This window comes from Python bivittatus, unplaced genomic scaffold, assembly GCF_059951505.1.
Source record: "Python bivittatus isolate LINGU-HERP-01145 unplaced genomic scaffold, Pbiv_v1 ctg000080_np1212, whole genome shotgun sequence".
In the NCBI taxonomy this organism is placed as follows: Eukaryota; Metazoa; Chordata; class Lepidosauria; order Squamata; family Pythonidae; genus Python; species Python bivittatus.
Window position 1 is genome coordinate 52,332,432 of NW_028277035.1, and position 15,421 is coordinate 52,347,852.

The 15,421-nt window shown below is 37.3% G+C and overlaps 1 protein-coding gene across 1 annotated transcript in view; it reads right to left on the minus strand.

Annotated features, from left to right (window-relative positions):
- Positions 1-478: 478 nt before the first annotated feature.
- Positions 479-15,421, minus strand: part of RFT1 (RFT1 glycolipid translocator homolog) — a 45,135-nt gene continuing 30,192 nt past the window's right edge. The window contains exons 12-13 of the mRNA XM_007432757.4: positions 13,283-13,532; positions 479-12,398 (exon numbers count right to left, since the gene is read on the minus strand). Coding sequence (XP_007432819.1) covers positions 12,231-12,398; positions 13,283-13,532 — 418 coding nt within the window. The 3' untranslated portion in view covers positions 479-12,230. The remainder of the gene's footprint in view (positions 12,399-13,282; positions 13,533-15,421) is intronic.

Genomic DNA, 15,421 nt, shown 5'->3' on the forward strand with positions numbered 1-15,421 from the left:
GGAACAGCTTTCACATAATTGCATCTTCAAGAGCAAATAACAATAAATTTATCAATTACAGAAATTAGATGTCCAACTATTGCAGTAATAGATCTCCTATAGCTATGATTCCATGGGTGTAATAGACTCAAATGGGATGTTTAAAAATGAACACATAAGCTTGCAAATGAGTTTTACTGAGGCATCTTTTCATTCTGACAGCTGCTGCCATCATAGGTGAAGAGCTCCTTTAGTGCCACTGCCATCCATCCTTCAGCAGGTAAGCAGCAGCAGAGAAAAACCAGGAAACTTCTAGAAAGGGGTTCCACTGGCTTTATGCAAAGCAGTGGCTGTGGATAAACAACACTGGAAGCACTGCAGACAATGAGAGAGCTCCACAGATAGGTACAGGGAGCATAAAATCAGGAAATGCTGTGCTCACACTCAGAGGCTTCTGAGTGTATAGATATTTTCAGTCTCCATGGACAGGAATCTTAAACACAAGCAAAGAGTAAACATGATGTATTATATCCAATGAACATCAGAAGCTACTACCTGATATTTAACTTCTTTTTCTTTCCCTTTTTCTTTCATTTTTCTACCCAGTCTGCTTAGTTAATAAAACTTACATTATGAGCAACTGGCAATTGTAGCATTCCATGCTACATCAATTATTATGACTTTATTGTGACTTATTGAAATTCAACGAATCCCAGAAGACTGTGCTGATGTTTTGGAAGCAATTAATTTTTGATTGATCTAATTCACTCCAGTACGGCATGTGAAATGTTCGTGGGTGTTTGAATAATTCTATTACATATAGGAAAACATTGCAGCCAAATCATCTGAAAATTAATTGCATAGTTATTTTCAGCAAATATAATTTATTGCAGCTCTATTGTGGTAACTTATGCAGTTACTTTATGAAGTAAACTAACGAAATAAATGAACTTTGGCTAAAAAAATGAATGGGTAAGAAGAAACAGAATGCTCCTTTTGTGTTTCACATGATTAACTTTCCACTGGGCAAATATGATCCAACAGGATGGCAAAAACAATGAAACAAACAAAAAATAAAACATTTGTAAGACAAAATGCTATCCTTTGTCAAGAATCTCTAGGAAGTACTCAGAACATTAATCCTACTTGTCTAAGTAGGAGCCAAGATGAATATACATGCTTAGGCACAGAAACATACAGTGGTAAATCAAGGAATATTCACACAGACACATACATACTTTTTATTCTATCATTTATCCATTATACTCCTCAACTCTTCTATTCAAATTACTTTGTAGTGTGGGTTAGATTCAAAGCCTGTGACTGTTCAAAAGGCAGCAAGCAAGCTGTATGGCTGAGCAGTGGCTGAACAAGTATCTCCTCGTCTATGTCCAAGCCCAACACTGGCTCTCTGGATGGTGGAATGAGTTCTGCTTCCTGACTTTGGGGACAATATCGCAATTTCATCAAAAGCAAATTCAAGCTGGATATGACAGAAGTATTCTCAGACAAAACATCTGAGTGAAAGGAACTTGCTGATATAAACCAGGATCTTTTTTTTTTTTTTACAGTTTCACACATTCTTAATATTTGTTACACAAGCATGAGGTTGGAAGGGGAGGAAAAGAAACCTGATAACAAGCTAGATTCTGGATTATAGAGAGGCGTGCATATTCTGCCCCACCCCCATGTTCAAAGGACATCTTCACAAAATGAACACAATGCACTAGAAAACAAATCTCTCTTATATAAAAGGTACTGAAATTAAGTTAATGGAAATTATAATACCATGACTTTGGTAACAATAGATTCAATTAAAACAAAAAACAGCAGTTTCCCAGAAACACCATATAATACGTTCATATACATAGCTTCCATGCTAGTATATGCACATTCAGGTAAATGCTAGACCAGTGTTTCTCAACTTGGCAACTTTAAGATGTGTGGATTTCAACTCCCAGAATTCCCAATGTTGGCTAGGGAATTCTGGGAGTTGAAGTCCACACATCTTGAAGTTGCCAAGGTTGAAAAACACCATGCTAGAGTAGTAAGAGGACCATCTTTAAATGTTGGCACACTGCTGACAGGAATGGGAGGACTGAGCAGTTAGATCTCCTGACATTGTCAACGCGTTAAAATGTCCCACAGTGTACTGTCCATAACTCCTATATCACAGGAAAAACACCATGGGGAAAATGTAGCTATGTTCCACTCAGCACCTTCTGCAAGGCCACAACTGTGCCCCCAGATGGTCGACTTGCCTAGCAATAGGACTGAAGAAGAGCTATGTCCTCCAGCTAAACTGAAGGACATGGAAGCCATTTCAAAATCCTCACAAAGCCGTATATTCTTCCATTGTATAGTATTTATTAACTGTTTTTTAGCTTTGTCGTTTGCTGCCCAGAGTTACTTCTTGTGAGATGGGCAGCTATGTAAATTTGATGAATGAATGAATGAATGAATGAATGAATGAATGAATGAATGAATGGGAAATGAAAATGACCGCATTAGCAAATCCAGGCACATGATCTAACAACTGCATTGCTGGCATGCTGCTGCCAGACAATCCCCAACAGACCCAAGCCACATCCCAACCTCTCCATCTTGGCTACCTGGAGAAACCCGGAACAGTCCTGAATCTAAGACTGATCCACATTTACTCATGGAAGTTTCTACATAAAGTGCTTCTTTCACCTCAGCAAACACTCCATCATCACTGGACATGTTTGTTACAGTTTCCAGCTAATGTTATTCAAAGGTTATTGACTTTAAAGAGAAAAATGTGACTTTAATCAATATATATTTATACCACTGCCAAAAGGAGAACTGAAGATGGCAAAGAGCCATTGCTCTTAGGAGAGAGGAAGCAGTTGTGGAGAAGAGGCAGAGCTACCAAATACAGCAGGTTCAAGGCAAGATCACTCCCTCCTGAACAATAAAAGAGGCCAATCCCTTCAAGGCACACATATTATTTTACTACAGTTCTTCTGCACCCACCTTTCCCACTTGGTGGCCTCTAGATGTACGGATTATTATTCCATAATCCACAGCCAGCCCTGGAATTGGCTGTGCTGGCCAGGGATTAGGGAATATATTTTAAATGCCTGAAAAACATACAAGACAGGTAAAGAATAAACAGAATAATTAATGTAAAACAAATATTTTCTGCCCCTTTTTTCCTGCAAATTTTCATCAGATAAACCCTTGATAGCTTTCATATATTGTATTTCAATATTTGAACCTCGGCAGTTAGATATTTGTATTTGATAGTAGCATGTAATTGACAATAAGCGTACACTGCAAATTATATGTATGATTAGTGGCCAATTTGCACATATTGCAAACACATCTGTGCAAACATACTTACAACTCATAGATTGTGCTGCCTCCCTCCCTTGCCCAGAAAAACTAAGATATCTGATCAATGGACAATAGTTTACAAATTATGATGACTGGCAATTAAGTCAGGGAGTAGTTTTTCCAGTCTGGTATTCTGTATTACCTGACAATATAGCTAAAACAGATGGGGTGTTATAGCTTTCTTCTTTTTTCCCCTTCCTTTCCTGTTCCATGCAGAATTCATTGACAGCAGCAAGTGCTTTCATGACAAAGCAACATTATATTCAGTGGCTGCATTTTCTTCACACCTAGTTCACAGGCGCAGGAAAACTTAAATTCACAGAAGCAATTTATGAAATTGATTAAAATGATTGGGCACATATTCTTAAACATCATACTGAACCAATTTGTTATCAGAACGCTGTATTTGCTTAGCACCCTTTGACTTCACAGTACATCATTTCCTTGTTTTATGTTCCAGTCATTACATAAACGTTGCCTTGTCAAATTAAAAAACAAACATATAGGCTAGAATTACATAAATATTTGCAGAGAGCTGACATGCCTTACTCGAGTTTCATCTCTTTTCCAAACAAGCTGGCTCACTCATCTTGAAAGGCAGCACCTAAAGGTAATGCCAGCTCATAAAAACTAATAGGGTTAGGACTAATTCTGAAAACAGAAATGGAAAGACCATCATAAGATGGAATATGTTCAGACTGGTTCACTCCAAACCTTGCCCATGGGGTCTGTACACGGAAGGATCACACTGAGATTGTAAGAAACCAACTTGCATGCATCAACTAGCGCTGCAAAGATGAAAAGGAATGTGTGAACTCATCATTAAAAATTATCAAAAAATCAAATCTTGCCACTACAGTACTTGTTCTACTGTAGGTATAAACTAAAACATTTGTTAGATATATAACACTGCCTTTCCTCCAGAAGTTCAAGGCAGCATACAGAGTATTCCCTCCTCCAATTTTTCCCAACAACAACCCTGTGAGGTACTGGAAATGTTAGTACAATGCTAAGTTTCAAACTTTACCGGTAGTTTATCGTAAGGATGGGCAGACTTCAGGATTGAAAAATCCGCTTTGTATTTTGTTACCACCTCACCAAATAAAACATACATTTTAAATGAATTAATTCTTGACTCAAGAAGTCTTGAGTATCTGAAAGGAACTACTTATATAACTGAAGTGAAAGGAGAACAATTATTTTACTACTGCTTGTGTTAAACTCTTCCTGCTTTACTTCAAACTTCCAAAGTTCTACCACTAGATTAGACAAAAGCAATGGCCACCACAATCTATAAGCATGTTAGTGCGTGTAGAGTCTACTCTAGTATGAACCAGGACATGGTAGTTATCTGATACCTAATGTCAGATGATCCAGGAAACCAAGGCCACCCTTGGAGGCAGACATTTTGCATAGTGACATGCCCTGCAACCTGGTTCCTTTTAAAAAAAAAGTTTTAAAAGCCACAGTGGTCCAGAGCCGCTGTGCGCAGCATTGGAAGAAGACTCTGTCTCCTCGTGTCATGACCACCTTCCTGCATACCCAGCAGGAGAAATGTGAAGACAAACAGGAAAAACAGAGGTGGCCTTGCTGGCGCTTTGAAGAGTGTTGAACTAAAAAATGGTCTTTAAGGTGCTACATTCTAACAATAGTTTCACCAAGGTCAGGGCTAAAAATACTAGGTCTAAAAATAAAAATTTGCTATTTAGGACTATGCAAATCTTCCATTAATATCTCACTCACTTCCAATATGGGCTGCCCTTTTGGTTTTGTTCTGCTTCAATTCTCTCTCCCAGCACTTCACAGAATCCTCTTGTGCTTGCAAGATCCGGAAGAGACGTCTGCATCCAGGCAGCCTCTGGGCAGAAGCTTCTTCTAGCTTTTGCAAGTGACAGAGGAGGTGGCAAGAAACAACAGAGGTAACATTTATTCACGTGCTTCACTGAGGCAAACCCCACCTCTTTGCCCTGACATAGAGAACCATGTGGCCTCTGCAACAGAAAGCACTTGGTTGAATTGAATCAAGTAAATCATCTCCTAGTAAAGACCTACTGACTTATTAGGATGCTCAGTAAATGAAGCCTTGTATAACCACGGCTGCCCTCCTTTTTGACTCATTTCTTTTTTGTTTTTTCTCATAGTGTATTTTTAGGATTAGTTCTCAGGAAGAAGTATGAGTAAGAAAGGTAGTCTATGTGTTATTGATGACAGTGAAGAGTTCGTTTTTATGCATTTATTTTAAATGGCCTTAAACATTTGAAAGCATGAACCTAAACACCAACTACCACCAAAGCACAACTGAATAAAGAATGAACCATGACTTCTACTTTGTGATAACTTCTCTCCCTTTCACTGATTTTCTAGAAAAGAAGTATAAAACATGTAGCTCCAGTCACATTACCAACAGGGTAGGCAATAAGTAATAAGCTAATGCAAGAAAGCAATTACACAACAGCATCACATCCAGTTGTTAGGACATTTCACATCAATACAGCCTTCCTTTTCTGACTATGGAATGAAATTCCATATGGACCCTGTGAATTAGCCAATGTCAACTCAAAACAGTTGTTTCTTAATGTGAAACTCTTCACATATGTGGTTGAAAGAACTGTGAAGGTCGACATACAGGACACTGACATACAGACCTATCCAAAGACCAAAGCAGCTGCCCCAGATGAGGCTAAACAGTGCTATGCTCACATCATGAGGCAGCCTCCTTTGACCTTGAAGGTCAGGAACCTAAAGCCCAACCCAGCACCTATCAAAGAGACAATGAACCTGACTTCCAATGTAATCAAAAGCCCTAACTTCATTAAGTGCCAGATGAGGAATCTGGCTGCACACACTTATCCTTGCTCTGAATGAACTCACCCTTTCCACTCTACTTGCCAGTCTGGACCAATTAGAGCTGTAATGTAAGTAGTGAACTCCCCAGGTATTCTCCAGATGTCCCAATACTAAAACCTCCAGAATTCCTAGCCAGGAGGTAGGGGAGTCTAAAAAATGTAGTTTCAAGACATCTGACAATGTCTGAGACATCTGTGAGAAAGGCTAAGGCAAATTTTCAAATTTCTTGTTGTTACAGTCCACAGCAGATTGGGTATTGCTACATACAGGCCTTTGTAGCTGCATGAACATGCCTTACCAGAAAAATGGGCCCTGAAGTTCTGACATGACTATTATCAATCAACTGTGCAATTGACAAGAACAGAAAAGAAAAAAAAAGAAAAGAAAATCCCTGGAAAGTAAAATCAGTCAGCTCACAAGGGATATTTCTTTCCAGAGCAAAGCATCAACTGTCCAGGGTAGGTTTGAGGAAGATAAGAAGGCTAGGACCACCTTGTGCTCTATCTTTGGGGAACTCAAGATAAGTGCAGAGTTGTATATGGATCTGCTAACATCTCAGTTCAGTGGTACTCTAACTAGAAGTAAAGCTGTCTGTTAGCAATGGACAAGTGTGTCTGAAATGGAAGTTTTCACTATTTTCTTCAGCTACAATGTAGTGGCAGTGAAGGAGACCCTTATTTCCCACAAATTAAGCTGACTGTTTTCACCTGGGTAAATAATTATTCCATTTTTTCCTCATACTGATGTTTCTAGCTTGTTTTTGTTTCTGTATAAAGGCTTCTCATTCTCCTAATTAGAAATTAGCTCTTGACCACCTCTTCTGTCTCTGGCCTTACTCAGCCTCACAAAGGTTGTCCAAACAAATAGGCTCCACTCCTCAAGAAGGTTTTGCTAGATGCAGAACACCAGAGGAATAAAACCAGCACAGTCAAAAGAATAATTACATTTTTAATAAAGACACATTGGGCATCAAACGGAATGCACATGAGCTATGAGTGCAAAGTGGATTAAAATTCCAATAGGCTTTTTTTTTTTCATGAAATCTGCCAGAATTTTTATAAGAATATTTACAGAAAATGAGTTATGGTACCCTCTGCAATCCATGTTATTAAACTTACAGTTAATAGAAGCATGACTGGAAATAATCGTAACTACAATCAAGATCAGTATTAACCTGGAGTCTGCCCTCCAGATGTGAATTACATGCTGAATTCTGTCTTATCGCATTTATAAGCTGTCCCAGTCATTGGTTTTTACAAATTTCTTGTCCACCAGGAGGTAACATGCAATTTGTTTTGTCCTTATTGGGACTCATCAAGTGCACAGTTAGTAATGTTGTTCAAACCGCTATATTGGGTATTGAACTCATAGGCCATTGTGCTTTGTAGAGTCTATCTAGTCTTATGAGCTATCATGGCCTTGGTAGTCAAAGCAAACAGGAAGGGAGATATACACACAAGTGGACCAGATTTTACTTAACCATGGCAGTGACTCCTTAATTTACCAAAATCCACAAGCAAGTAGGAGCAAGTCCACCAGGTTCTTTGCTGCCATTAGCAAAGCAGCTGGCAACTATGGGCTTCAGGTACAAAGATTTTATTGCATCAGCCTTGAGTGGGCAGAACTGGTCACAAGAACCAGGAAAAACATCCTCCTGGTGGAAGAAACCGCTTTAGTACCAGTGTGTATCCAAGTAGCCCAACAACCATTTGCTTTGTTTCAGAACCAAATCAACTTTTGAAAAGTGCATGGTCGTGTGAATTTTTTAAGGTGGGGAAGCACTAGAGATTTGTTCCTTAACATTCATTCAGCCATGCAAGCATTGCCAAATGATTTCTATTTGCAGATCCCCTCAAGAGCTGTATTCGCCAAAGCAAAAGTTAATAAATGTAAACATCTTCATGAATTAGCCATGTAGAAAGAGACCTACATATAAAAAACAGACGTCATTTGAACCAATTTCCTTCATTGTTACAGGTTTTAAAGCAAGCTTCTTAATACAGTATAGCTATTAAAATAGTATTTCATTAATGAATCAATTTGGTTCATTATTGCTGCATTCCCTTGATATTCCATTGCTTTTCATTTGAAAACTAAAATGAAAGAGGAGGACTGATTGCCATTAAGTAAATGAACAGTGAGAGAGGATGCAATTTAGTATCAGCAACTGCCTTTCTGAATTTCACAAAATCTATTTCTGCTATGCTTAATGTTTGATTAGCAACATCAAAATAGATTATTAAAATAAAATTTATATAAAATTTACATAAAACCTATATGTATTTGATAGATAGATAGATAGATAGATAGATAGATAGATAGATAGATAGATAGATAGATAGATAGATATTTGTGTGTACAGACTGATCAGTAAATGATTGATATTTCACTTACTTGACTGGATTCAAAAATACCTGCTTGTTATGTAACCCTTCATCTTCTCCTTGTTCCCCAGTGTCAAGAGCTCACATAACCCATTTATAGCCTTACTACCATTAGAATATTTGTGACTAATCCATGTTAGTCTGTGCTTGTTTCCCACTAACTGTTTAATAAACACACCTATCTAAGTTAGGAATCTCATTTTTAACAACAGTAAATGCCTCGCTTAGACCAGACCACACAGCATAACCGTAAGGGTATTTCCTTAGAATTCCTACCCTGTCCAAAGAAGCTTACTCACTAGTGTGTTGGGTTACAGGATTTATGTTCTTAAGAACTGAGTTACTAAAATATTACAATACCAAACGCAGATTTTCTCAAATTAAAAAAAAAGAACGAACTAATCTGGAATGTTTTGTTCTGATCCTTACAAACTCACTTTCAGTTCTGTGCACCTTTAAATGTATCACCTAGACAGCTTATTGAGAATGATGGAAGTTAAAATCAAACACATCTGGAGGGAGCCAACTTTGGGAAGGCTGTTTAAAGGACAGTCATAAATTTGCCAGCAGCAGCAGCAATATATTCCATAGGAGGAAACAGAGGCCGATATTTCTACCCACCTTTGATTGACTACATTCTGTGCATGCCATTCTTTCACAGGTACATGGAAACATTTTTCAGGAATGAAGAGGCCTTCAGTTCATCAAAAGCCTATCATTTTAATGTAGCAGTTATGAACTCAGAGCACTGGAATTAAATTTATAAAGACCAAATTCATAGCTTGGCTCATATGATCCAATGCTTCTGTATTACCACAAAGAGCAGCAGAGAGGAAACTAAGTTTACTAGGTCCTCTTGGCCCTACAAGTCCTTACACCCCTTAAAGTTACCCTTAAAGAACTAAGGGTGCTCTGAGTGGGTTGTGCAAGAGACTGTAGAGCCTTTCTGGCTCTGAGCTGGGATAATCTGGCATGGAAGGATCAGCCATTCACATTGTTTCTGAAAATGCCACTCACTTGTTACTCAAGAAAACATATCTAATGTATCTTCCAAAGTTTCTTGGAGCTTGAACATAATAAAGATTAACAATAATATTTATATCAAATAATGTAATGAAACATAATTGCTGACTTTTACAAAGCATGGTTTACCTGAACTTTGATACTGAACTATAATATCTCAAATTGAAGGGAACACATTAGCTGTGTTTTACAGAAACACCTAAAAATTATGCTTTATTCACTGCTGCAAGATAATGACATTAAACATTATGTTACTAATGCTTCTCATGCTACAGATATACACATCACTATATCAATTTTTCCATATTTATTCTGTTACCACTTTATTATGGCTTTTGTTTGTTTCAATTTTCCAGATAATTTTCCTCATTCCCTTTAAACATTATGTTTTACCATGCTTTCATATTATTTTAAAAAAATAGAATTGCAATAAGCAAATAAACCTCCATGTTATTTCAAATTTTAATGTTTAAATATGTATAAAACATATTTATAATATTTGCATTTATAATATTTAAATATTGTATGCAAGTGAAGTAAAATCCCTTATGACAGTCAATTACGATTTTTCTAATGTAAGTAAAAAAAAAATCCCATGTGCTTGGTTTTATACTTACTTTAGCAGCATAGTTAATTATTATTTCAGCCCCTGAGTAATATCCAGTTATCCCTTCCCATTAACAAAATAGCTTTCATCAGACTGGTAAAAGTATATTTCCCCCATGTTTTTATAATCAGCCCAAATCAATCCACTACAGAATGAAATCCTCTTCATTGAAAGTTATCGATCATATTCTACCCCACTGGTCTGGTGTGAGTAGGTAGATTTTTTCAACTTCCCAGTCTAAACTGAGAGAGAGTGACTGGCACAGTCACCGAACTGGCTTCTATGCCTAAAAATGGAGTAAGACCTCCACTCCTGGTCCAGCACTTTATCCACTACACCACACTGACTCACATTTAAATTCCTCCATGTATATCATTAAAAGATATTCCAAACAACCAGGACCCTCTGAAGCAGGTTCTGGTGGTATGTGGGGACTGATGGACAAGTCCCATGGTGTGAAATGTTGTCCACTTATGCAAATACGCATTTGCCCAATACTGGTCAATCACATTATGTGGAGGCAATGCCAAAGATATTTATACATACTACAGGAATTTTATAGAGCAAATGTGAAGATATAAAGCAGTGCTGTCAAGTCTCAGTTACACAAACAGTAAAGCATGAGATCCATAATCCAAAATACAGTTTTGCCTAGACAGAAAAACATTTTGGATAACCTGTCTTAATCTGTCTGGGGAAGTTAACGTTTTAACAGCTGTCAATTTTAGACAGCAGTTGATTAGTATATCTAAAATATATTGCAGTTTAATATGAAATCAGTGGACAACAGCTACTAATCTGTGCCCCCCCGTGTGTGTGTGTATACACATACATACACATATACATATACATACCTACAAGCATATGCACACATTCATGGAGAAAATCTATCTATGTGGTCACTAGGAATCGAAAATGACTTGATACATAAATGACTTGATGGCACATAATCAATCATTACACACACACACACATACATATACAAACAGATTATCAGCAGTAACCTCCAGCATAAAATATATGTACAAATCAACTCTATTTACAAATTGCTTGCACTTGGCAAAGTTGTCATTTTAAAATGTTTCATACTCAAAACCTAATTTTGTCACCAACTATGTCTATTTCAATAACTAGATCAGATAATCAGCAGAAACATTATACCTTTACTTGTGGTGGATTGCAGAAGAGAGTAAGGTTCTCAGGAAGGAGGGGGTGCATTCCAGAAAGGGTAGAGAGACAAGAGACAACACAGTCCAGAGAAGGAGCGTGGGAAGTGTAGGAGGTTTAGAATAGCCACTCCCTAGAATCTCCCAGGGTATATCCACTAGTTGCAGTAGCACAGATTTAGACTGGCAAGATTTGGTCTGTGTGGGGTGTGGAAAGATGGGTAGGAAAAGAATGTAGGCAGCTGGAATTGTGTGCCTGCCCCTTTAATTTTGCAACACCTCAGCGTTCAGATGGGGGAGAGATTGTATAAAAAGCCCTGTGTTTGGGCTAGCTGGGTGTGGTGGTATGCTGGGTGTGTAGAGGAGAGGCAGAAAGAAGCAAGGGAGAGAGTAGCAGTCAAGATTTGTGGAAAGGCCAGGAGCATTAATACCTGGAAATAGTAATATATGTTCTAGGGATAGCAGTAGTGTTTAATAGTTAGAGTAGTATAATAGTAAGTTGAGCAATAGAAATATAGGTTAGGTGAAAACTGTATTAGTGGGACACCTGGGTAGAAAAAGAAGAGTTTTGTACTGTGAATATTGGTTTTCTAAGTAAAGGAACCCTGATATAAAAAGGGGAGAGAAAAGTCTGTGTGTGCAGAGTCTCACTGGGAATATCTTGGTGAGTCTGGGTAATCCACCCTTGGATATTAAATGAACCTGTGACATGGTGTAAGCAATAAAAGAACTGAACTCTGTTGGAATGTTTCTCAGTTGTTCTTGGGCTGGGCCTGACATTACTCTGTGTAATAATTATCCATGTAAATACAAATCCCCTATAGCAAATACATACTGTATAAATATTTGCAAACAGGTTTAACATTATTTTAATCTTTCTTTGGAATATCTTGATAAAATATGCATCCTAACAAAATGGATTAGGTTTGCCTCTGTGAAAAATACTGTAGCAAGAGTTGCTGTAAGGCATAGTGCTCCAACTGTGACATGAATTAATCTGGCCATCCACCCTTTATTACAGCACAGAAACACCTACGAAGAAAAGAAACTGAAATTACTATGACAAAGAAAGCAAACTTAACTTATTACCAGGTTAATGTTCTGATTCAAAGATAAGGAAAGGTAATATTTCCTATAAACTGTAACCTGTTTCTTAATGATTTTCTTGCAAACTTGCCCTGCTCCAGATAGTTCAAATACCACTTAAAAATAGTGTCAGATCTAAAGCCATTCTGAGCTCTGGCAGGATGGAAGCTGCTAGACACACTGTAGCATGACAATCACATATAGAGCTTTGTTCAAACCTTTACAATCATGTTAAGAATAAAGGTAATTTATATCCTACTGGGATTATTTCTGAACCATTTATGGAATAAAAAAGATGAACCACGTGTCACATATTTCATAGCTATATGTAGACATACTAAGTGCATGGAGACACATACCACATTCATTCAGATTTATTTACAGGTATTATCTATATACACAGAACAGCATGTCGTGTTTTCATTTTGCTTATTATGACTAGTATGAATAGTCAGACATTATTATTATTACATCATTACATTATTCAGACTATACTGAAGTTCATTTAACAGAAGGACTGTGCAGATCAATTGGAAGGTCTCTTTAAGCCATCAAGGGGGCTGCCTCTGTTGAAAGTCTGGTGTGTTCAAGACTCTATCCTGGTCTTCTGAGCATGTGTGGGCATCCGGAGAAGATACTTTTCTCTCTAGGCTCAGAAGACCAGAAAAGGGCCTTTAAGTGGGCAAGTTCAGAAGATGCAGCTATTTTGACATAGTGGGTTAAAGGGGCACTTCACAAAGTGACTCTCCAAATGGTAGAACAAAGTGCTAGTTTAGACCCCTGCTTTGACAGAACAAAAACAAAATTGGGAGAAAAAGAATATCACTCACCTCTGAAACTACAGTGCTCACTCCGCTGATGACATAAACAAAAAGCAGGCTAGGTGAAATAAGAAGGCCCTTCAAAGGTCTGTAAGGGCTATGTCCAAAATATCTGTAGATGTAGTGGATGCTGTGTGTAATTCGGATCCCCATATTGAAGCAGTTGGCAAGGATAAATCCTATGCTCCCTAGCCAATGGGTCAAGAAATAAGACATGCACAAAAATACAAAGGACAAAGCCAGCATCACAAAGTTATACCTAAAAACAAAAATGAAATAAGTGAAAAAAATGTATACATTTTGGCATCTTAGCAATTTACTGTCTTAGAGATGGAATTAGTTTTAGAGTACTTGAAATAAACCTCTAACTCAGTGTTTCTCAACCTTGGCAACTTTAAGATGTGTGGACTTCAACTCCCAGAATTCTCCAGCCAGCAAGGCTGGCTAGAGAATTCTGGGAGTTGAAGTCCACACACCTTAAAGTTGCCAAGGTTGAGAAACACTAACTGGTTTCATATGTGTAGGTCTCACTGGCTAGAAGCTTTAGGAACCAGCAAGCCCCCAGCTGAAATATCCTGTAATGTAGATGTAGTAGTAGGTGAGTTCCCATTCCTTCCCTGGGGACTGATTTGGGAAGCAAATTGAACACATAATTTTATTCAAGTGCTGAATTGGTGTTTGGCTCATTTTCCGTATGTCTGACATTTGTAAGTTGTCCATCCATTCCAGACAATTTATCAATGTAATCTAAAAGCAGCAATGTTCCAGATATGGTCAGAAGGAAAAAGAGATTTAATTGTTTCATCTTCTTCTCCCATCTATTACCACCTCCTGAAAACTTAAAAGAAGAAAAACACATTTCCTATTGACTACTGTGGAAAAAAAATACATTCCAAATAATTACTTCATAATGTAGGAGAGACAGAGTAGGTCCACATTATAGGGAGGTGTGAGCTACAATATATGCACTGCTTTGAACTTTGAGAAAATGTTTTATTATAAATCTAAGCCTCACTGAGACCCAATACTAAATGTTGACTTTTTGAATCTTTTTTCTCCCTCTTCTCTATCTTTTGTTGTGGCCTCAAAAAGATTAGAAGCTTTCATTTCTGTTTTTAACTAAGCATAGATTATCATTACATCCCAAGTATAGCAAACTGAGGTTTTTAACTATGGCTGAGAAAGCCAATTTCAAACCACAGCTGCTGATCCTGACTTAGTCCCCTAACCATTATTACAAAGATTAACATCAGTTTTGGACTTAGATATAATGATAAAGAGAAGATATATAATGATAGGCAAAAACGCCTAATCTCTTGCAATACTTCAGGAGAGTGAAAGTTTGTGTATGTCATACTAAAGCGTAGTTTGGCATTATGTCCAAACCAGATGACATAGTATGGGATGGATGTAATAAGCAACCATCATAATTTTCATTAAGGGTTTGTTTTCTTTTTAATTTCAGGCTTAAAGCTTCCACTTCTGAAATGAAAAGCTGATGAAGTCTGAAGATAGAACTGAAGAGAAGATCAAATCTAAAGGTAGCCACAAATATTGAATGTAATCGTGGTTTTAAAGGATTGTCTGTCAATATTAATATTTCTGTTATGTGGATGTTGGTTTATAATAGTATCTACTTATGTCAATTTAAAATGGAATATTTAATAACAGTATCTCTTCTCTCTGCCCACACATTTATATATAGAGAATTATTTTGCTATGGAACACCACTGACAAAACCTAACCTAAATAATACCTTAAATATTCTTTCAACATTTCAATGTCTCTGCTTTCCTCACAGTTATACACTGTCTAAGAAATTTCATTAATGCACAAAGACACCCATGCATGGGAAATGGGAATTAATAACGAATTCATGAAAATGAGGATTAATTCAATATTATTCTGATCTTAAACTAGAATGCTGTAATGAGCATCTTCAAGGTTTTTGCCTTTCACACTAGAGGGTAGCTTTACTGGTATGGGAGTTTACAATTAATCACATCTTACAACTCTCTGAAATGTATTTTACCTATCAGAAGTCAATTTAAACCAAAATTATGAAAGACTCAGCTGCATAGTGACAGGAATTGGCAGAGCAGCCTATATTATCTTAAATATGTAATTCAAAATATCAAAACAACTTTT